Source organism: Electrona antarctica (assembly GCF_951216825.1).
Source record: "Electrona antarctica genome assembly, chromosome: 5".
NCBI lineage: Eukaryota > Metazoa > Chordata > Actinopteri > Myctophiformes > Myctophidae > Electrona > Electrona antarctica.
In genome coordinates this window covers 41,815,804-41,838,303 of record NC_136810.1, presented here as the reverse complement: position 1 = coordinate 41,838,303, position 22,500 = coordinate 41,815,804, and the positions used below count along the sequence as shown (strand labels likewise).

The 22,500-nt window shown below is 44.9% G+C and overlaps 1 protein-coding gene across 5 annotated transcripts in view; it reads right to left on the bottom strand.

Annotated features, from left to right (window-relative positions):
- LOC306923407 (pleckstrin homology domain-containing family A member 7-like) overlaps nt 1–22,500 on the bottom strand; it is a 189,294-nt gene that overhangs the window by 16,529 nt on the left and 150,265 nt on the right. For 2 of the 5 annotated variants that reach the window (XM_079501470.1, XM_079501472.1), the window contains exons 10-20: nt 21,767–22,369; nt 18,655–19,261; nt 14,529–14,615; nt 10,356–10,409; nt 7,099–7,164; nt 6,181–6,261; nt 4,580–4,729; nt 3,672–3,773; nt 2,448–2,559; nt 1,536–1,648; nt 320–514 (exon numbers count right to left, since the gene is read on the bottom strand). In XM_079501470.1, the coding sequence (XP_079357596.1) occupies nt 320–514; nt 1,536–1,648; nt 2,448–2,559; nt 3,672–3,773; nt 4,580–4,729; nt 6,181–6,261; nt 7,099–7,164; nt 10,356–10,409; nt 14,529–14,615; nt 18,655–19,261; nt 21,767–22,369 (2,170 nt within the window). The remainder of the gene's footprint in view (nt 1–319; nt 515–1,535; nt 1,649–2,447; nt 2,560–3,671; nt 3,774–4,579; nt 4,730–6,180; nt 6,262–7,098; nt 7,165–10,355; nt 10,410–14,528; nt 14,616–18,654; nt 19,262–21,766; nt 22,370–22,500) is intronic. The other 3 variants (XM_079501473.1, XM_079501471.1, XM_079501474.1) reach the window with 3 other exon arrangements.

Below are 22,500 nucleotides of genomic sequence, written 5' to 3'. Positions count from 1 at the left end.
TCTGTACATGTCCAAACTATCTCACTATCCCTCCTCTGTACATGTCCAAACCATCTCACTATCCCTCCTCTGTACATGTCCAAACCATCTCACTATCCCTCCTCTGTACATGTCCAAACCATCTCACTATCCCTCCTCTGTACGTGTCAAACCATCTCAGTCTGGCCTCTCTGGCTTTATCTCCGAAACATCTGACATGTGCTGTCCCTCTGATGTACTCGTTCCTGATCCTATCCATCCTTGTTACTCCCAGAGAGAACCTCAATAGCATAATTTTCTACACTCAGAAAAGAGCTACTGTACCTAAAGGTGAGCATACCTTACAGTCTCCATTGACAACACCAACGCCAACTTCTCTGTCTCTCTTCCTCTCGTCTGACTGCCTCTTGAGGCCACGGACTGATGTGTGCCGAATGACTGACGCCTCTTGGGGGAGCGGTGGGATCACAGGGGGCGTGTCTTCATAGTCATAGAGGTGGGGCAGAGGCGGCCTGGGCGGGGCGCTTTCCTCAGCCTGTGTAAAAATAAATAAACAACCATGGAAAAAACAGTGAACAAGTGTTTTATCTGAATGGCCAGCTTAAGTGGGAATTCCATCAAATAAAAACAACATGTTTGCTGCCAGTTTCAATTTCAATGTTTGGTCTTTTAAATCAGTGGTTTTCAACCAGTGGTCCGGGGACCACCAGTGGTCCTTGAAGGGGTTCCAGGTGGTCCCCAGCTAAATGATGGAGAGTTGGTAACCAAATGGACCTTATAGAATAGAGCGTTATTCGACCCTTACGGGTCCATTTGTTATTTTGATCAACATTTGCCTGTTGTCTCTCTGGTACCACATCATTACAGCATGGAATTGTGGACAAAATCTCGTCCAATGAAAACAAAATATTCCAAGTTCCAAGAATATTCCACATTCATTCTAAGAGGCTAAATCTCATCAAATGGTGGCCCGTGGCTCAAATGCCAAAACAATCATTGACATGAAAAGGGTTGAAAACCGCTGTTTTAAATGATGTAATGAAATGGCACTGTTAAGAGTTTGAGATTGTAACCATGTTTGTTTGAACCCAAGTGCACGGATAAGGAGTCAAGTGAGCAGAAGAGGCTTGTTTTGAAAGTATGTGCGGTATGTGTTTAAAATAAAGTATAAATCTAATCCAATTCAAAAAAGGCTAAAACAGGCGCTATTGGAAAAATACCATATGGAATGATTGATGGCTTGATTAACATGTTAATGTGACAAATGTAGGATTGGACGACTAGGGATCTAATTGTGCACATTATGCATTATAATGCATATACTTTATTATTACTGCCGACAAATTCCCAAAGCATATCACAGTTTTACACATACACATTTTCCTACCTTCCAGGAAGCCATCGGTTTCTGTTCATTTCAGTATGGTATTAAAATACAACTTGCAGTCAGAGACTCAATTTTTTTTTTTTACAATGTCATTGTTACATTAGCATTCTGGAGTTTAAAGTGCGGACTGATTTTTGTAGTGTAGCTGGAAATAGCCCTGGACACTCACCCACTTTGGCACAGTGCTGTGAGGCAGCGTCTGGGAGCTGCGGAGAGGCGGCTGGAGCGTGGCGCTCTGAGAAGGCACTGCTGGCTCCGACACTGAAGGCACTAGTTTCCTCTCTTAGGTTAGAGAGAGGGTATGGAAAATGGTAAATGGTGCCTTTATCCAAGGCGCTTTACATAGATTGTGCATTACATTCAACCATTTACACAGACATTCATATGCCGATGGCGGCGGAAACCATGCAAGGCACCAACCTGCACATTGGGAGCAGTTAGGGGTTCAGAGTCTTGCTCAAGCAAAGGACACTTTGACACTAACTCTGGGGGAGCCCGGGTTCGAACTGGGAACCTTGCGGTTCCCATCCGGCCACTCTACCCCTGAGCCACCGCCGCCCCGGTACCGTATGACAATTACATGCTGGATATGTGCTGGATAAAATGATATGTATCTAGACCTGTGCTTATAGCCACCGGAAGATAGGAGGGGCTAGTGCCCCTAAAATAGAAAAAGGTAAAAAAAAATCACTTTAAAAATATGTATATTCAAGATTTGTCACAAATATTCACGATTGTTGAATAGCCAAAGTATAGAATAATAGTTGAAGTTGTTAATATCTAAAATGACACAGACGCTGCCCTGGTTTTAATGGGTTAAAACAACATATTATTGACAATTCTGGGTGTAGTTGTAGTTCTAGGTGTAGTTGCAGTTCTAGGTGTGGACAGCCCTTCAGTTCTGGGTGTAGCTGTAGTTCTAGGTGTAGTTGTAGTTCTAGGTGTGAACAGCCCTTCAGTTCTGGGTGTAGCTGTAGTTCTAGGTGTAGTTGTAGTTCTAGGTTTGGACAGCCCTTCAGTTTTGGGTGAAGTTGTAGTTCTAGGTGAGGACAGCAGATGGGAGTATTGCTGTTCTTCCTACCTGGGTTGTGGACGGAGCTGATTGTTATTTTGTAGTTTGCTTTGCTGGCGCTCAAGCCGCCCATCACGTCCTCAATCCTCCACAACTCGCGCTTAATTTGGGCTTTCTCCTGCTGAGGTGGGACACAAAGCAGCCAATGAAATGAAATGTATGCATATATATATTATTTTGTATTCGATTTGTTTAGAATATCAAATTCAACAATGAAGGTCTTATGCAAAGAAGATCACAAAGACAAGATGAAAACACACATGGTACAGTGGTACTGTAACTGTACATAACATTGAATGGACAAAAGTTAGGTAAGAAGATTCAACATTTAAATCATCATACATCACATTCTGTGCTCAGCCAATCAAATCATCACAAAAGTAATTCCGTCCACTTCACTTTTGGCGTCTTCAAATTTCTGCCCTCACTTTGAGGGCATACAATTTGTCCTCACTAATGTTCATGATAAAATACAAAAACAAAATTCTACTCTGTGTCTCATAGGAGGGCTGTGGGCAGTTCAGAAACCTGTCCACCAGTGACATCATCGATGGGGAATCCAAGCTAATAGAAACTGCAGGCTTTCTATTCCTGAAAAGTTGCAATGTAAAAATGGAAGCCATCGTTCTCACGATAATAAAAAAAAAAGCTTGTTTAAAAACAATCTGCCTAACAATGATGTCACTGGTGGACGGGTTTCTGAACTGGCCACAGCCCTCCTATGAGACACAGAGTAGAAAACAATTGTGTAATTTTATCATGATCATTAGTGAGGACCAATATTATGAAGATAAGTTGAAAAGTGGTGAAGTGGTCCTTTAAGTTAAAAACTGGTGCTCCAAATCTTTCCCAGAGGTTGACTGTAGAGAAGTGGGTCTTACCTGTGGAGTGGTAGGTCATTCACTATGGTTCTTACCTGTGGAGTGGTACGGTCATTCACTATGGTTCTTACCTGTGGAGTGGTACGGTCATTCACTATGGTTCTTACCTGTGGAGTGGTACGGTCATTCACTATGGTTCTTACCTGTGGAGTGGTACGGTCATTCACTATGGTTCTTACCTGTGGAGTGGTACGGTCATTCACTATGGGTCTTGAGTGGTACGGTCATTCACTATGGGTCTTACCTGTGGAGTGGTACGGTCATTCACTATGGGTCTTACCTGTGGAGTGGTACGGTCATTCACTATGAGTCTTACCTGTGGAGTGGTACGGTCATTCACTATGGGTCTTACCTGTGGAGTGGTACGGTCATTCATGTGGGCCTGCAGAGCCGTCCTGAGCTGCTCCACAGAGCTCTCCAGAACACTGTACTCTTCCCAGGCCCGTGACATCTCCTAAAAAGGATGATACAAGTTTCATCAAACGTTCTGACACACACATACACACATGGAAACACACACGCGCGCGTGTCACAGCAGCTCACAAATCTTGCTGCTGTCTTTGCACATTGTTGTACTTCGCCCAGCAGATATGGGAGTTTTTTTTGTCATTAGTCATGTTTTCAAAATCTCCGTGGGTGATTGTAATCTGTGGGATATGTGTTTCTGATGTCTTGGTACAGTGGACAGGTGGTTAGGAAATGTAGCTCAATTTTCACTTCATGTGCACGCACAGGCGTGCACGGACACACGTTAGGGGGATCGGGTCCCGTACCGTGGAGGTGCGTGAGATCACATGACATAGCAGCGGTCCCGTACCGTGGAGACCAAGCCCCCAGAAAGGCTGGCCAACGTTGTAGCCGCGAGACGTAGTGGTCAGAGCTGGAACTGCAGGTGGGCCCCTGAATTTAGCACGGGGAAACCCCACGCCGCTGGGGTTTAACACTCTATCCTTTATATAACTCTATGGTGGAGACGCTACATACTAATTCCTACACGGGTTGTGTTTATAACCACGCCCCCGGGCAAGTTAAATTTACTGAGGTTAAGGTTAGGGTTAGGTTTAGGTATAGTTTTCTTGAGGTTAAGGTTAGGGTTAGGTTTAGGTATAGTTTTACTGAGGTTAAGATTAGGGTTAGGTTTAGGCTGTCAATCACAGCGACTGGCCAATCACAACGCGTCGACTGCACAACCCGTGTAGGCTTTGGTATGTCACGGTGGAGACACATGAGATCACATGACATAGCAGCGGTATCCCGTACCATGGAGACTCGTGAGATCTGAGCTCTGATGGCGACCAGGTCTTCCTGCAGCAGCCTCTGCTGGTAGGCTATCTTCTGGCTGTGGGCTGGCTGGTCCTGGTACTGCTCCATCTGCTGGTGGGACACGTCCAGAACGCTCTCTAGCTTATCCTGACACAGCGAGCCACGCAGGTGGAGGAGGGATGATGAGACATTCATAAGGAAAAGAAGAAAAAAAGAGAGAGAGAGAGAGAGAGAGAGAGAGAGAGAGAGAGAGAGAGAGAGAGAGAGAGAGAGAGAGAGAGAGAGAATATGAACCAATTTAGACCTGAGGCCAATTAAAAAAAAAGGCTTCTAAATCCTGACAGTTTTCTGAAAAACCTATGTTTCTATGTCAGTGGTGCTCAACCTTTTTCATGTCAAGGACCCCCAGAATGATCTGTATTATTTGGACGCCGACCCCCATCTGAAAGTATGTTGTTCCAGGGACCCCCCCAGACGCAAACACATGAGTTTAAAACGTTCGCTCTGAAAGAATATATATATTCAAAGATGTGCACCACATTTTCACGATTTTTCAAAAATAGCAGATCTACAAGCTCGTAGCGCGGCACAGAGTGCTGCACTACGAGATTGTAGATCTGCTATTTTTCAATAGCTAAAGTATAACATAATGCTTAAAACACCAAAAAGGGTCCCCGTCCTGAATGGGTTAAAGGGTTGTCCTCGGAGCACAGGTCTCCGCCAGGCCGAGTTGCCTTCCCAGGATCCCCAAAATTTGGAGCGCATTCATAGCCAATTGGAAATATCAAGACTTACTTATTGAAATATTATAGACAGAAAGATTGATCACATGAACCCAGAGATAACGTGTACATATTTGTGTGAGTTTTGGACACAATCTGTAGGAGTAGTAGCAACAAGTGTTTTTTTTAGAAGAAAACACAAAATGGCGGAAAAAAGTTAATTAAACTAATCAGAGATCTCTAAAGACTAGTAGAGTAAATATACCATAATAATGATGTGCACAGCATTACCCAGTTGTATTGTACTTAAAAAATACAGTGGTCCAAACAAAGCCTATAAGTTAAAACACATTTCCTGCCGGCATGTTTTTGGGTACCTTACCTCAGCCTGCCAGGCAAAAACTACAAAATTACTACAAATCGCAGGTGCTTCGACCGGCCATCTTAAACCGGAAGTAAGAGTGCATCCTTTCCGCCGCTCAATCGGGTCCCAAACTAGGCATGCGAGACGATATGCTAAGCGGAGCGAAGCAACCAGCCTTTTAGTGCCTTCCTAAGAGCATACTTTATCTCATCTCACCAAATCAGAGGATTAGTACAAAAAAAGATTTTTTTCAGACCTTTTTCAGACCTTTTATTATTTCCACACAACAGCTCTAAGGTATATTATTAATGATATAGTAAAATGTTGAAAATGAGTGGAATGCCCCTTTAACTGGGAGGTCGGCGGCCAATTACATATAATCTTGGAGCTCCTTGACATGAAATAGTTTGAGAACCACATATATATATATGTGGAAACAGGTTTTTCAGAAAACTGTCATGATTTAGAAGACATTTCGTAGAATCTGGTCTTGGGTCTTTAACATTGCGTACCTTGTCTTCCTTTAAGGAGCTGATGTTTGCTTCCAGTTCCTGCAGAGTCTTGTCCTGCTCACACAACTGGCTCAACTTCACCTGCAGGGGGAGACAGAGGCACCATTTACATACTGGCATTAAAAGATAACTAGACCGGTGCCCGGCTGTAGAGCACCAAACCGGTAACGATGGAGTTGGAGATCCATTCCCCACCGGCTATGCAATAACCGTTGTACCCGTGTCAGAGTACCCGTTCCACCCATCTGTCTTTAATGACAGGATTTTGGGTCTGGGTCGCATAGCTATTTCTCGACCTCAACAACTAGTCTCTCCTCATCCATTGCTCTACATGTCCGTATCTCCTGCCCGGATGTACAAAAGAGACATTCTTCGGCGAGGCTGGAAATAGGACAGTGGTGTTATACTCAAGTGCTGCAGGGCAGCTCAGCAACACACTCCTACCCGCCGGTGTTAGGGTTGCTCATAGCCAATAACAGTTACAGTTGGGTGCCACCGATATTGTCCCTTATCATTTGACCCATTTAGGCCTGACCTCAAAATTTAAAAAAATCCTTCTAAATCCTCCAGTTTTCTATTTCTATTTTCACGATTTTTCAAAAATAGCAGACCTACAAGCTCTTAGCGCGCCACTCGGTGGCGCGCTATGAGCTTGTAGATCTGCTATTTTTCAATAGCTAAATTATAACATAATGTTTAAAACACAAAGGGGTTCCCGCCCAAAATGGGTTAACTGTCCTTTTGTGCAGATCACGCAAACCTCAGCAAAAAGAAAAGGACAATATCGATGGCCTCCAACTGTAGGCAGCAGTGTGTTTTGGGCTTTGGGGGCAGAAGATCAAAAAGATACAGAATAAGTACATTTTGTAGAGGTGCGTTCAATGCAGAAAAGGATGGTTTCACGATGTTCCTACTTACGTCCACGTCACTTTCTGCCACTTTGACTGGTTTCCCAAAATCTTTCACGGTCTGGCTTCCAAACACCTAGAGATTAGAAAACAAACATTTCAAGATGCTGGATATGAGGTAAAAGGACTACTTCATAAATGACAAAGACCAGTGACTACAGAATCTAATATGAAGCAAAGATGTATTGGTCATTAGGGTGTAAAAATGCATCATGATGCATCGATCTTATAGTGTAGGATTTCAACTGCATGCATTTGGAATGCTAAAATAAATTATGTTTTGGCCCATATTAAATGTAACGAAATATGGCACTTCTTGAAAATAATTGTGTGAGATAACTTGAAGCTTTGTGTATCATTCATATTCCCTGTTGTCCACCAATACAGAGTAAGTCGGTTGAGTTACATGTGTGAATTCAAAATAGTTCTGCAAATTGAGTGCCATCAAATCATTGTAGATTTTATGATGCATTGAATAACTCCCTAAAGAATCATACGCAAAGCAAATCATTGTGAGGTCAGATATTTACACCCCTAATGGCAGTGGTGGAAAAAGTAACAAAATGTTTTACTTAAGTAAAAGTATAAATACTGCAATGTGGATGCACTACGTTACGTATTAAAAATGTACTCAAGTAAAAGTACAAAAGTATTGGCATCAACATGTACTTAAAGTACTAAAAGTAAAACTACTCATATTGCAGAATGTCCCATTTGCCAAGTTCAAAATGTGTGCAAAATCTTTTGAAAATAGCCGATCTACACACTCACAATGCGTCGCATCGTGACACATTGTGAGCTTGTAGATCGGCTAAAATCTCCAAAGTAACTAGAAACTAAAGTTTTCAAATAATTGTAGTGGATAAAAAGTAAAGAGTTTGGCTCTGATATGTAGTGGAGTAGAAGTAAAAGTATTGGAAATATTCAAGTGAAGTAAAATACCTCAAAATTGTACTTACGGTAAGTACAGTACTTGTTACTTTCCACCACTGCCTAATGTTCATTCATACATTCCCTTGCATACTATACATAACACATAGCATGGGTGAACTATTGGCACACAGAAACAGCTCTTGCCATGAAAACAAGAATGGCTATGGATACAAAGAAGCTCAGACCATACACCATACAAAACATGTGGGAACCCACAACCAAAACATACAATATTACACATGAAGTGTTTTAGTGGAGAATTGAAAGGGTTCTAACATGCTACTACTTTTCATTATGCTATTCTTTTTCATTATATATGACAGCCACAGCCACATGGCCACAGCACAACCAAGGGGCCACAGCACAACCACGGGGCCACAGCACAACCAAGGGGCCACAGCCACATGGCCACAGCACAACCACAGGGTCACAGCCACGGGGCCACAGCCACAACAAAGGGGCCACAGCCTCAGCACAACCACGGGGCCACAGTCACGGGGCCACAGCCACGGGGCCACAGCCATGGGGCCACAGCCACGGGGCCACAGGCATGGGGCCACAGCCACGGGGCCACAGCCACGGGGCCACAGCCATGGGGCCACAGCCACGGGGCCACAGCCATGGGGCCACAGCCACGGGGCAACAGCCATGGGGCCACAGCCACGGGGCCACAGCACAACCACAGGGCCAGAGCCACGGGGCCACAGCACAACCACGTGGCCACGGGGCCACAGCACAGCCACAGGGCCACAGCCACAACAAAGGGGCCACAGCCTCAGCAAAACCACAGGGCCACAGCCACGGGGCCACAGCCATGGGGCCACAGCCATGGGGCCACAGCCATGGGGCCACAGCCACTGGGCCACAGCACAACCACAGGGCCACAGCCACGGGGCCACAGCACAACCACAGGGCCACAGCCACGGGGCCAAAGCACAACCACGGGGCCACAGCCACAGCCACGGGGCCACAGCACAACCTTGGGGCCACAGCCACAGGGCCACAGCCATGGGGCCACAGCCACAGGGCCACAGCACAACCATGGGGCCACAGCCATGGGGCCACAGCACAACCACGGGGCCACAGCCACGGGGCCACAGCACAGCCACAGGGCCACAGCCACAACAAAGGGGCCACAGCACAGCCACGAGGCCACAGCCACAACAAAGGGGCCACAGCTACAGCACAACCACGGGGCCACAGCCACGGGGCCACAGCCACAGGGCCACAGCCACAGAGCCACAGGGCCACAGCCACGGGGCCACAGCCACAGCACATGCACTGCCGAGCCGTCCCATGCCTCTACTCAACGTCAATGCCTTCATCATCATGGCATGAGGAGATGCCAAAAATCACAGAGGCTACATTAAGCCACAGACACGGTGCTTCGAAGCAATCAGATGTAATGTCTCTATGTATCCCAGCCTCCAGGCGCATAGGCTATATAGACAAACTCACACACATAATAGACTGTACTGTACATGCGTATACAGTACCTGCATACTGTATAAACATGCATGGGATTTCATGGGATGTTTTTTTTTCCTCACACACAAAGGGACCCTGGGAAGGCACACAGAATATGAGCATATATAGATGCCCTAGCTACACGCTAACAGCACAGGCACAGACACATGAATGCTGTACACACTCAGAGCTTACGTTCATTAGAGGCCTGAGGGGCCCGGCAGTGCAGTGAAGTAGCAAACTGTGAACTGCAAGGATCAGCGGCTCTAGAGCTCTGATCTGGGAGTCAGAAACCACACACACACACACACACACCCCAAAAGCCGTCATCACAAAATGGCGGCTGCTTTAGTTTTTTGGGGGGGGCAGTTACATATTGGCTGCCTCAGAAGAAAAATGAAATAACTAGTAGTTAATACTGTTAGGGTGTTAGCATTGGAGGACAATCTGGCTGGGTATCGTTGGCATAACACAGTTTTTCTACTTTTGTAACTGTAAAACTGATTTCAAGATACAATTGTATACATTATACATTATTATACTAATAATGTATACAATACAATGTATATATAATATTATTATTATTATTATTATTCACACATTTTGGGTACTTTTAGCTATGACGAATCAAATTACTGTGAATAAGAAATTCAATAATATATGATACTATTCAGAAATAATATTGCTTAGTGTGTTCGGTTAAAAATTGTGTGTGAATCAATGCTAAAACCAAAATTCTATGGCCAGAGACCCAGCCCTTGTTGTCGGTTATATCAAGGCTGTGAGCAGCACCATTAGTCAACACAAGAATGCAAGAGAGAGAAGAGAGGGACAGACAGTCAGGAGGACTCTGTCTCCATGTCCCACCTTTAGGTCCAGATATTCCAAGTCCTTTTTCAGCTGCACATAAGTGTCATCGGCCTACAGGGTGAGGAAATATATAAACAAACAAATGGATATGGATTATTGCTTTGAGGAAACAAGGGTCAAATTGCCCTTTGTCATACTGACAAGTCGTTAACCATATACATCTAAACACAACAGGTACTGTACTGCAGATGGCATTCATTCATTCCTTCATTCCTTCATTCATTCATTCATTCATTCATTCATATACACCACACGCACAAGCCGGCTGCCTTCAAACAATCATGGGGCCGGCTACACACATGTGCACGTGCACACGCAGGTACACACGCACACAGACACAATTACATTTTATTTTAAACAGACAGACAAAGTTTTTTTTTATCTTTCTGTAGCAATAAACAAAACACATACAACTACAAGCTGCAGCCCGCAAGAAACAGCTCTGCTTTGAAGCTGGTTTGCATTACTAAAACAAACAAACTTGAAACATGGCCCTAATGTGAGACACTGACTGACATCAAAAGCACAGTTGATGAAAAATGTAACCAAAAATAGCAGCTAACCAATAAGCCAAAGCATGGAATGGTTTGAAGTTAATGCCAATTAGCGAACGGCTTAGGCTATACATGCTAGTGGCTGCGACCGAGAGGCTACTTAACATGTGTGGATACTTAGTCTTAGGCTATACATGCTAGTGCATACATGGGCGACTGGCGGCACCATCACTTAATGCGGCCCGCACGTTAACATCAACAAATGATTGATTTTGGCTGTTACAATTCCAAACATGCAAACATGACCTGCTTTATTTACTTCAGTCTATATATTGACTAGTATTAAAATGTTATTGTCTTTTAATGTCCAATGTATTTGTATTTAGTTCATAAAGTTAACATAACTATAACTAAATGCATTTGAAATTATATAAAAAGGTTACTTTTCAGGATTCCAATAAAGAAATTAATTCAGTATTTAAATTCAAATATAGCAAAAATAGCCAATCTACAAGCACAAACGCGTCGCAGTGTGACGCATTTTGAGCTTGTAGATCGTCTATTTTTGCTACGACAGTAATATGCAATGTGGCCCATCTAGAGTGAGTGTGGAACTATAGTGGCCCTCTGGAGTGAGTGTGGAAATATAGTGGCCCTCTGGACTGAGTGTGGAACTATAGTGGCCCTCTGGACTGAGTGTGGAAATATAGTGGCCCTCTGGACTGAGTGTGGAAATATAGTGATTGAGTGTGGAACTATAGTGGCCCTCTGGAGTGAGTGTGGAAATATAGTGGCCCTCTGGAGTGAGTGTGGAACTATAGTGGCCCTCTGGAGTGAGTGTGGAAATATAGTGGCCCTCTGGAGTGAGTGTGGAACTATAGTGGCCCTCTGGAGTGAGTGTGGAAATATAGTGGCCCTCTGGAGTGAGTGTGGAACTATAGTGGCCCTCTGGAGTGAGTGTGGAAATATAGTGACCCTCTGGAGTGAGTGTGGAAATATAGTGGCCCTCTGGAGTGAGTGCGGAAATATAGTGGCCCTCTGAACTGAGTGTGGAAATATAGTGATTGAGTGTGGAACTATAGTGGCCCTCTGGAGTGAGTGTGGAACTATAGTGGCCCTCTGGAGTGAGTGTGGAACTATAGTGGCTCTCTGGAGTGAGTGTGGAACTATAGTGGCCTTCTGGAGTGAGTGTGGAAATATAGTGGCCCTCTGGAGTGAGTGTGGAACTATAGTGGCCCTCTGGAGTGAGTGTGGAACTATAGTGGCCCTCCGGAGTGAGTGTGGAAATATAGTGGCCCTCTGGAGTGAGTGTGATACGTAGATATGTGGAGGCTAACGATATAATGGATGGTGTCACCAAAGCCACGACGATATGGAAGCCAACCAAGCTTGTCAAGAAAGAGGAAGCTGATGGTTTTGGAAGGCTGCTGATCCATGACCGATAAGGTCACATCACCAAACCACTGCATGGGCTTTTGGTAGAGGTTGCTACTAAAATCTCTGTGACTTGTTCTACCAAAACCAGTTGTGCTGTTTCAGGCAGTTTTACAGGCACTAAAGGGAAAGACAATATTCGCAATATTTCAATCAATGTCTGTACTTTATGTACAGCATTCATACATACTGTACATATCAACGAGAATTGGAAAACAATAAAAGGTACAGGGACCTACTGAAGATCCACAGCCAACTTTTATTGTTTGTCATTTTTCTCCTCAAGGAAACCACCTCTATCATTATTGACTGATAATAATTGTGACCAATTCACTTTATGACCACTTAAAGGCAACCTCTACCAGCTGTCGGCGAAGGACAAATTAAGACGGGCTTTCCATGCGGATCCCCCCACCTGGGAGTCACTGGGCCTCAATGGGGCAGAGAGACCCGAGAGAGCGACGTGGGACATCGTTGAGAAGCCAGGGTTGAGGAAGGGATTGGTGGTGGAGGAGGTGGAAGTATTATTGTTAAGGAAGTGGTGGTGGTAGTTGTAGGGGTCTTTTGGGCCGTTGATTTGCTGGAGCTGGGCGAGGGTGTGGTGACGTACGGAGGCCATCTTGGCCTGGTGGCGCCGTAACTGGATAAGGAGCAGCGTGAGCTCCTCAGGCTGGGAGGCATCGTAGGACGTAAAAAAACAACAACAACAACAACATACCCTCTACTTCTCTGCTCAACTTGTTATTCTTTAAAGGTATGGTAAGTCATATCTTTTGGTTAAAACAAAGGTTCAATCACTATATTCTGATCGTAATCATTGCTATAGAGTGTTTGTTCAGTAACAGGGGTCTCCCTGTCTCCCATTCTGGGCGGGAACCCCTTTTGGTGTTCTGTACAGTATGTACAGTGTTCATTGTTTTGATGCTGCTGCTTTGAAGTTTTTCAGAAAACTTAGGTCAGGATTTAGAAGCGTTTTTAGAATAGGCCTCACTCCAAAATGGGTTAATAAAACAGAAAATACATTTTCAGGTATGTGACAAAATTTCAGCCAATCACGAGAGTAGCTATTTATGAGCTTAATTTCTATAGTGTTCCAGTTCCAATTGTGTCTGCTCATTTCATTGTGTCATCATTTACAATGCCACTTGTTTAATCTGTATCCTGACTGAGTTCTCTATCCTGATTGGATAAAATTGGTATCCCAGTTTCAGTTTCTGAAAATGCATTTTTTGTTTAATAAAAAGCTGGAGAGACATGGAGACTCCTGCTACTGCAACAAACACTATATACCTGTATAGCAATGGGTACTATCACAATATGGAGATTTTTGACACTTATTTTAACTAAAGAAAATCACTTTACCTTTAATGACAGTCTGGGTAGCCAAGTCTCTTGAAAAACAAAAAACGTTGCAACTTCATAATGTTTTCTTTTGCTGGGATTCAGTCCCGGAATAGAAGTGTGTAGTGTGTAGTGAAGTGTGGCTAATCTGAACCACAACAACGTCTCTAATCGGTTTCTGACAGATTTTCGTCTGTGCACCAAATCTCTCTGCGTATGCGAGGGGTGTGGGTAGTACCTGCTGCTTCCCTGATTCGCCAACCCGAGCTGAGGCGTGTATTCACATTTCACACCCATCAAAGATAAAGAGTAGGAAAGCTGTAGCAGAAGCCTTAGAAGTAGATGGCGATCACATTTCATATCCACTCACAAAGTAAGAAATTACTTTTCTGTCCAGGAGGACTGCAAACACATCATTTGAATCGCTTTCAGAGATATGGGGGTCCTTTGAGAAAAGTTTGAGAACCACTGTATACTGTACACTAAAAGGAACAGAGCCTTAATTAGTATCATTGTAGTATCATAACACCTGTGAAGGACGTAGGGAAGGGTCCCAGAAGTAGGAAGAGTTATTCTGTGTGATAGAGCCTATATGCATATGTTACAGGGAGGAAAGCTGGGTGGGGATTTGGGGAAGGAGTAGAAGGAAATCTATACTGCCGCTGCACCAGCCATTGTTAACGAGCTGTGCTGGTGCCTGCCAGGGGGTTGTTGGGAGGGAGGAACTCAGAAAGGTGTGGGGGAGGGTTAATTGGCTAAATTTGGAGAAAAAAAGGGGTGGAAAAATTATTGGCTACTCTAAATACAAATAAATAAATAAATAGCTTTTGAATAATACACGTAGAGTATATTCCCCATTAGAATGTTGTAATCCGTAGAGTTGTAATGATTTAAGGCTTACCGTTTTGCCATGAAGGCTGGGGGCGCTGACTGTGTGTGTGATGTAGCCTGTTGGAGGCATTGACCGCCTCTCGATGGTGGCAGCCTGCTGACAACGCATTATTATAGCTTAATTCAAATTAAATGTCTTTCTTTCTTTCTTTCTTTCCTTCCCAATTAAAACTCAAACTCAAACAATACCCATGGTTCTCAACCATCAATGTAAACACACAAATAGACAGATGAGCCAATGTCTTCACATAAATTAGCGTGTGCAAGTGGTAACATGTGGCACTGAACATAATTATTGTCTGGGAAGGGAATTATCTAATTTCCAGAGTCATTTAGCAGCATAATGTTCTGGGCTGCGCTTGACAACACCTTCCAAGCTGTTTTAAGACATATTGTGCACACATGGATACAAAACAAACAAGCACACAAAAACCCCCACAAGCACTGATTTATGAATCCACAATGAAATGTAGAAGGAACACCTGTCACTGCTTCGATACAAAAATGGCACGACAAAAACGTGATGTAGATCTACAAGGAAATCAAGGGCCACCGCCTTACATTCAGGACATGATCCACCCGTCCATACCTTCCCACACACTTGATCAGCTAACACATCAGGAGACACAATTCTGATGAATTGGAGATGGAGGACCCTGATGTAAACAAGTCTTAGTGCTTTTTCTGGTTTCATCCTCATAGCAGTTTTGCATTGACCTTCGTTTGAACTGTACTAACTGTGAATAAAATGTTCAATCAATCAATCAATCAATCACATCTATCTATCACAACACTCTGGCCATCACTACAAGCATCATGACTGATCTCCATCCTGGTTCCCAAGCTGTGGAATACCTCCCATCAAGCACGGTCAGGACCAGGACGAATTAGTAATGTCTAACCAATGTCAAACCAAGACTAGTCACATCTGGCCCAGAATATCACCTGATTTCAGCAAACATAACTGGTGAAATATCTCCATATGGGCTGTGATCTGGCCTAGTCCTGAATGTCACTGGAGTCACCAGAGGACGTCATGAAGCCATTATTTCACCGCACTCTGAAAACTCACTTCTTCAGACGCTACGTACCTCTAGCCTGGCTAATGAGCCAGACCGAATCAGCCGTTGGCAAAAAAAAATTGCCGCCAGTGTGATATTAGCCAGGCTAACGTACCTCACCCCTTAGCACAGTGGTTACCTCATCCCTTAGCACAGTGGTTACCTCATCCCTTAGCACAGTGGTTACCTCACCCCTTAGCACAGTGGTTACCTCACCCCTTAGCACAGTGGTTACCTCACCCCTTAGCACAGTGGTTACCTCACCCCTTAGCACAGTGGTTACCTCACCCCTTAGCACAGTGGTTACCTCACCCCTTAGCACAGTGGTTACCTCACCCCTTAGCACAGTGGTTACCTCACCCCTTAGCACAGTGGTTACCTCACCCCTTAGCACAGTGGTTACCTCACCCCTTAGCACAGTGGTTACCTCACCCCTTAGCACAGTGGTTACCTCACCCCTTAGCACAGTGGTTACCTCACCCCTTAGCACAGTGGTTACCTCACCCCTTAGCACAGTGGTTCTCAGCCTTTTCAAGGCATGACCCCCAAGCTCACTAGACCTTGCAACTCTAGATCGCCTATTTTCAACGTTTCCCAGCTGTCCGTGTTTGTGTAAACATTGAAGATAAAAGTGGAGACGGAAAAGTGAGGACGCAAAAAAAAAGAGGAAAACAAAATCATGTCCCGATGCTCAAGTTGAGAACCACTGCCTTAGCACACCAGAATACTAAATCAAGCATCACGGTAGTTAATTCACCCTCAATCTATCACAACACATACTGTATGCCCTCAATCCTAATAGCTTGAGATCTAGGACTTTGTGTTTTTAAGCAGAAAGCCACTTCATCTTTCATGCTTCATGCTCAGCGTATAGGTCACAATCACCTCCATGCTTATTGGATACAGCAAAAAAAGAAAAAAACAGTGGCCCTTTTCCTTCATGCCCTCATGTAAGGATTTCCCTTTCTGTCTGTATTCTTCTGAGCATTTCTCCATCATACGATTGTCTTTATGCATGCCTGGCTGACATCTCACAGTGGATGTCTTCTAACCACCTCAAGCTGAACCCAGACAAGACTGAGCTTCCCAGCTAAGTCCTGCCCTATGTGGGAGCTAACTATTTCCGTAGACAACACCCTGGTAACGTCTGTCCCAACAGCCAGGAACCTTGGTGTTATCCTAGACAGTCAGCTCTCATTCAAAACACACATCACAGCTGTCACTCGATCCTGTAGGTTTACACTCTATAAGATACGACAAATTAGACCGTTCCTCACGTCAGTCTTGTCAAAACTTGACTATTGTAACTCCCTCCTTACTGGCCTGGTATGTGCACTTAAGCCTCTCCAACTGATCCAAAATGCCGCAGCTCGCTTGGTCTTCAACCAGCCAAAATTCTAACATGTCTCCCCCCTTCTCCGCTCCCTTCATTGGCTCCCGGTCGCTGCCCGCACAGAATACAAAACTCTGATGCTGGCATTCAAAGCAACCAAAAGGTATGGCTCCCCCATATCTTGCAAGTATGATCGAACCCTACAAACCCTCCCGCGCACTCAGATCAGCCAACGCAGGGGAGCTGGAAGTATACCTTCACTAAAAACGGCAGGGCAACGCTCCACACGTCCCAAACGCTTCTCTCTTCTGGCTCCAAAACTATGGAATGCACTTCCCATTACAATCAGAACTGTAGCCTCACTCCCAATCTTCCGCCGCAGTCTGAAAACCCACCTCTTCAGACTCCATCATGGCCCGTAGCACTTGCCCCAGCCCCGAAGACCTTACAAGCATATGCAAAGGCTCAACTTATGTCATTTAGATAGCACTTTATGTAGACTTAGATAGCATTTTATGCAGACTTATAGCATTTTATGTAGACAGCACTACAATAGCAATTTATGTAGACATAGCACTCTAAAGTATATACTGTATAGTATATAGTGTATAGTTTCATCTATATTCCACTGTTACGTTCTTAGCTTAGGCCCTACGAATGTTTCATGATAACAACCTTTTATGTATGTGATATATTGCCATGCTTTTTGTTCTTGCTTAATGTAAATCGCTCTGGATTAAGTGCATCTGGTAAATGCCTAAATTGGAAATTGTAATTTATCATTGCACATTTTGTATTGTTTGAAAATGTAAGAATGTTGTCAATTTAGGAATTTGAGCTCATTCTGATGTTTCATCGGAAGACACTTTCGACCGCGGTCGAGATCATGGATTTCACAATGCCACGCCAGACTTCCCGCTCCTTCATCCCCAGTTCCTGCTTACTGATGCATGTGTCCCTAGCGATGACATCAGGGAACAACAGTTTTCTACCTCTGGTCTGCTTTGAGGCAGGATTCCAGAGAAGGGAAGATATAACCTCATTGTCAGCTCTGTAACAATGGCCGGCAAACTGTGTTCTTCTGGATCGGACTAGTGAAGAAACACGGGGAAGGTTGCCGTATATTAGATTAGTCAATGGGTGGCTCTTCCAAGAGAGATTGTGTGCTCTCATTAGAAGGCGGGTGTAAGTGCCATCCAACCGTTTCTCTAATTTCTTTGAAAGTGTCCATGTCACTTCATAAGAGAACGCGCTAACATGTAAGCATAATGTGCAGTGCTGTGCACACATCTTTAGTTCAATAAACATCATGAGTCCAATATAATGTAAAAATCACACCCGTGTGAACTGAGTGGTGTAAGGTTTTATATAGCATGATCAGCTCTGATCTGACGTAATGAAATCACACCCGGATGTGATTTCACAACTGGCTTTTTTTGCGCAGAAAAAATGAGCATGGTTGCTACGGTCATCCAGTTCACCCGGGTGTGATTTAATTACGTCAGAAATTATTTTGAACATAGCAACCATGCTCATTTTTTTCTGCACACAAAAGCCAGTTGTAGGAGTGGTTTACACCACTCAAAAATATGTTACAGAAGATTGTGTTTTCTTGTTATTTCGTGTAAGGTAAAGGTGTATTAAATTCCTTACTGCAACCAAGATGTTCTTTTTTTACTCATTAAATTGTGAAATTGAAGTGTATAACGTCTAAAGTGATAGTAGATTGTAGCTGATCTTACCTTGAGCAGCTGAGACTTTGACCTGCGGGGGGACGCAGCAAACGGGGCGTCCACCACCGACCTCTCTCCTCCCATGGGCATGACCGTCTTCCGGTCGGCAGGCGTGTGCGGCCTGCGCATGGGCGAAACGCCCCGACCACCAGGGGGCCCTGGAGGCGGGATGTCCGCGGCGGTGGGTGGCACCGACACGCAGCGAGACGGGCGCAGCCCTCCCTCGGTAACCCTGGAGCCCACAGTGGAGGAGGGCGGCACGGTGGTGGGGGGGCGGGTTCCAAACGGGTAGTCGGGCGCAGGGGTGTACAGCGGAGCCGTAGGGCTGCCATGGCGGTACTGGTGCCTCTGCTGCCACTCGTACAACTGAAATACGGCAGCACCACCGATGGTCCCCGAGCCCCCCCCGGGCCCCGTCTGCTGCTCAGGGGTCAGACGGAAGTGACTGAGGCGGTCCTGGGCGTACTTGTACTCGCCGAGGCGAGCGGTGGCGGGGGTCGGGGGGCTGGGGCGGTGGGAGGTCTTTGGCAGAGTCTGGTAGTAGGCCTCTTTGGTGGAGAACTTGGGCTGGGTGGGAGGGGTCCGCCGAGGGAGAGTGCTCTCTCTGGATGGAGGCCTTTCGTTGGAAGACATTTAAACAGTGGTTAACAGAGGTTTAAGTACAGCATAGAGGATCTGTTTTATTTGGCTGTCCTCAACTTTATTGTCCTCATCTCATTTGCTATTTTTTGTTTGATTTAGAGGAGAGTGATTGATTGATTGATTGATGTAAACGGTACAGAGTACAGTCAAACACTCACAGTGCGTTTTAACCCATTTAGACCTGAGGACGATTCTACAAATGTCTCTGAAAAACCTACAGTAGGTTTCTATGTCAGTGGTTTTCAAACTATTTCATGTCTAGGACCCCAAAAATGTTCTTTAACTGCCCCCCCCCCCCCCCCCCCCCGCCCCCCAGAAGCAAAGATTTGAGCTAAAAACATTCGCTCTGAAAGAATATGTATTCAAAGATTTGCGCCACATTTAAAAAAAAATCAAAAATAGCAGATCTACAAGCTCATAGTGTGACACCATGTGCCGCGCTACGAGCTTGTAGATCTGCTATTTTTCAATAGCTAAAGAATAACAATGCGTAAAACTCCAAAACGTCTTATCTGGGCGATACAAATCTCCTAGTGGGGCGTTCCTGCTGTCATTAACAATGTCCTAAAAATATATATTTTCATGTTTTCGGGCGATGTTCCTCCGCCCACTTTTCGACGATCGCCTCTTCGAAGGCTATTGGCAGTAGTTGCCGGGTCCCATGTAAGGGATAATGTATGGCTGCGTGGTCATTGTTGATAGATACCTCACAGACAGGGTGATTTATCTATAAACAATGACCACACAGCCATACATTATCCTGCTTTTTAGTAAGAGAAAGCATGTTGTTTAGTTAAATGACACTGTATGATTGTTTACATGGCTGTCATGTTGGGTACAGCATAAAATCCAAGCAGTGCAGCCAGGTGCTCTGAGGCTTTGATTAGACAACGGTCTGTTATAGAGTGGAGCGGTCTGTTATCCCGCTGTCGCCCGCTGGTAAAGCGCTGGTGAAAAGCTGGAGGTTGCACGATGGCAGGCTCTCAGTCAAATATGGTCACAAATAGTTAATTAAATTAAACTATTCTCTTTGGAATATAACAGAGTACGTTAAGTAAATACAATGTATTGTTATGAATTATGATAAGACTTGTTCACTATAAGTGTACTGTACTTTTCCCATTGTCGGCTACTTTTCCCAACCACTAGAGGGAGGTGTTTGCTATGTTTATTTGTTGTCATTATATTAGACGTATGCTCTTTGCTTGTCCACAAAGGCCAAGATTATTATATTTAGGTGCTAGGTCTGATATCTGTACCTTCTAACTCAGTGGTTCCCAACCTTTTTCATGTCAAGGACCCCAAAATGAACACTTATTGGCCCCATAAGAGAAGAATGAACACTTATTGACCCCCATAAGAGAAGAATGAACACTTATTGGCCCCCATAAGAGAATAATGAACACTTATTGGCCCCCATAAGAGAAGAATGAACACTTATTGGCCCCCATAAGAGAAGAATGAACACTTATTGGCCCCCATAAGAGAAGAATAGCAGTGATTCTCAACCATTTCAATTTCAAGGACCCCCAGTTTGACATGCGTTAGAATACGGACCCCCATTTAATGTCATTCTCTGGCACCCCAATTTATATTGTAAAAACAATGTTAATTGATTGATGAAACTCTGAGAGTGTACAAATGGAACCAAATGGACCCGTTAGGGTCCATTTGGTTCCATTTGTACACTCTCAAAGTTAGAGACCCATAAGGGTCCATTTGGTTCCTAACTATCATTTAGCTGGGGACCCCCTGGAACAACTTCAAGGACCCCTGTGGGTCTCCGGACCCCACTTTGAGAACCACTGTTCTAACTAATTACTTTGTAGCACTTAATTGCTTTCACTTTAGTTTACTTCTACTTGACCACGTACCTTGACCAAGGTTCACGCCGCTTACTCTCATCTTGCAAATTGCAAGTCTCTCTTAATTGGTCAAGAGATAAATCTCACTAAACTGTACATTATTATCCCACCAGGACACTATAGTGCTGTTGCCTTGTGGAAGTTAGACAGTAGGCCTAAAGATGAAAGCAACAACGTTTCTCAAAGGACAGACTAGTGTCGCAGCCCCGCCCCCTGCGAGGGCACCGGGAGAGAATTTCCCATTAATTTTTCCATAGACATTTCAAAACGTATTTATTTAAATACCTTTAAGCCTCGGACAAAGCCAACAGCCGAGTTGACAAAAATCATGACAATAAACAAATGTTTTGGGGACCAACAAATAATTAGAAAGAAGAAAAAAGGGCAGAGTACAACCCTGTGTAAGTGTTAATTTTAAACATTCATAAAATAAATTAAATAAAAGAGACATTTCTTGGGTGACTTGGGAATATGCTTGTGATCCAGAGCTATAGTGATTGAGAACCAGTGCCTACAGAATGTATGTAATCAGGTTCCTGCCAAAACTCACAAAACCTTTATTTTATGTTGGGAGTACTGGCAGGATCCTGAGGAGAGTAAAACGGTGAACATACCCTTTGTGCTCTGTCCTCTGCACCTTCACCCATTGCTCCACCTCCTCCAAGGTACTCCTCCTGTGCTGCTGGTGGTGTGAGCCTGCGGGGGCCAGCGTTGCACCGGGAGGGGTCCTCAGGTAGGTCCCCGCACCGATCCCGTTGGGTTCCAGGATGGGACTGGGCGTGGTGGACGATGCCAGGCCGTTCCTCGTGCACGCAGCGGCGGGGGGCAGGGTGGAGGCAGCGCGCGACGGAGCCCGACTGGAGCCCGACACGGAGGACGGCGCCGATAGTTCGGGATCCATTTGGTGGTGGAGGTGGTGGGCGGAGGAGGCATGGGCCGGCAGGGGGTCTGTTTCCGTGGGGGCAGCAGAGCCCACAGGGAGCTCCGTCACAGAGGACGTGGTGGTGGTGGTGGTGGGAGTGTCTTTTTGGAGGCTGACATGCTCCTCGCCGTCAGGGTGGTGGATGGGTTCCAGGAGAACCTCGTGGACGACGGGCCGGGCGCTCTCAGGGTCCGGGAGGGTCTCGGCCTGGACTCTGTGGTTGACGTGGTTGGTGGTCTGCGGGACTGCCTGGCCATCCAACATGTCTGATGTGGACTCAGACCTCTCTGGCGGCCTGGAGACAGAAAGACCAGGTTTGCTATGTTCACTTAAAGATGGAGTGCCATGATTTTTTTCACGTGTTTATGAGGTGACAGTACAATTACAATTTACAATTTAGGTATTTAGCGTTTAACGTTTTTGTCT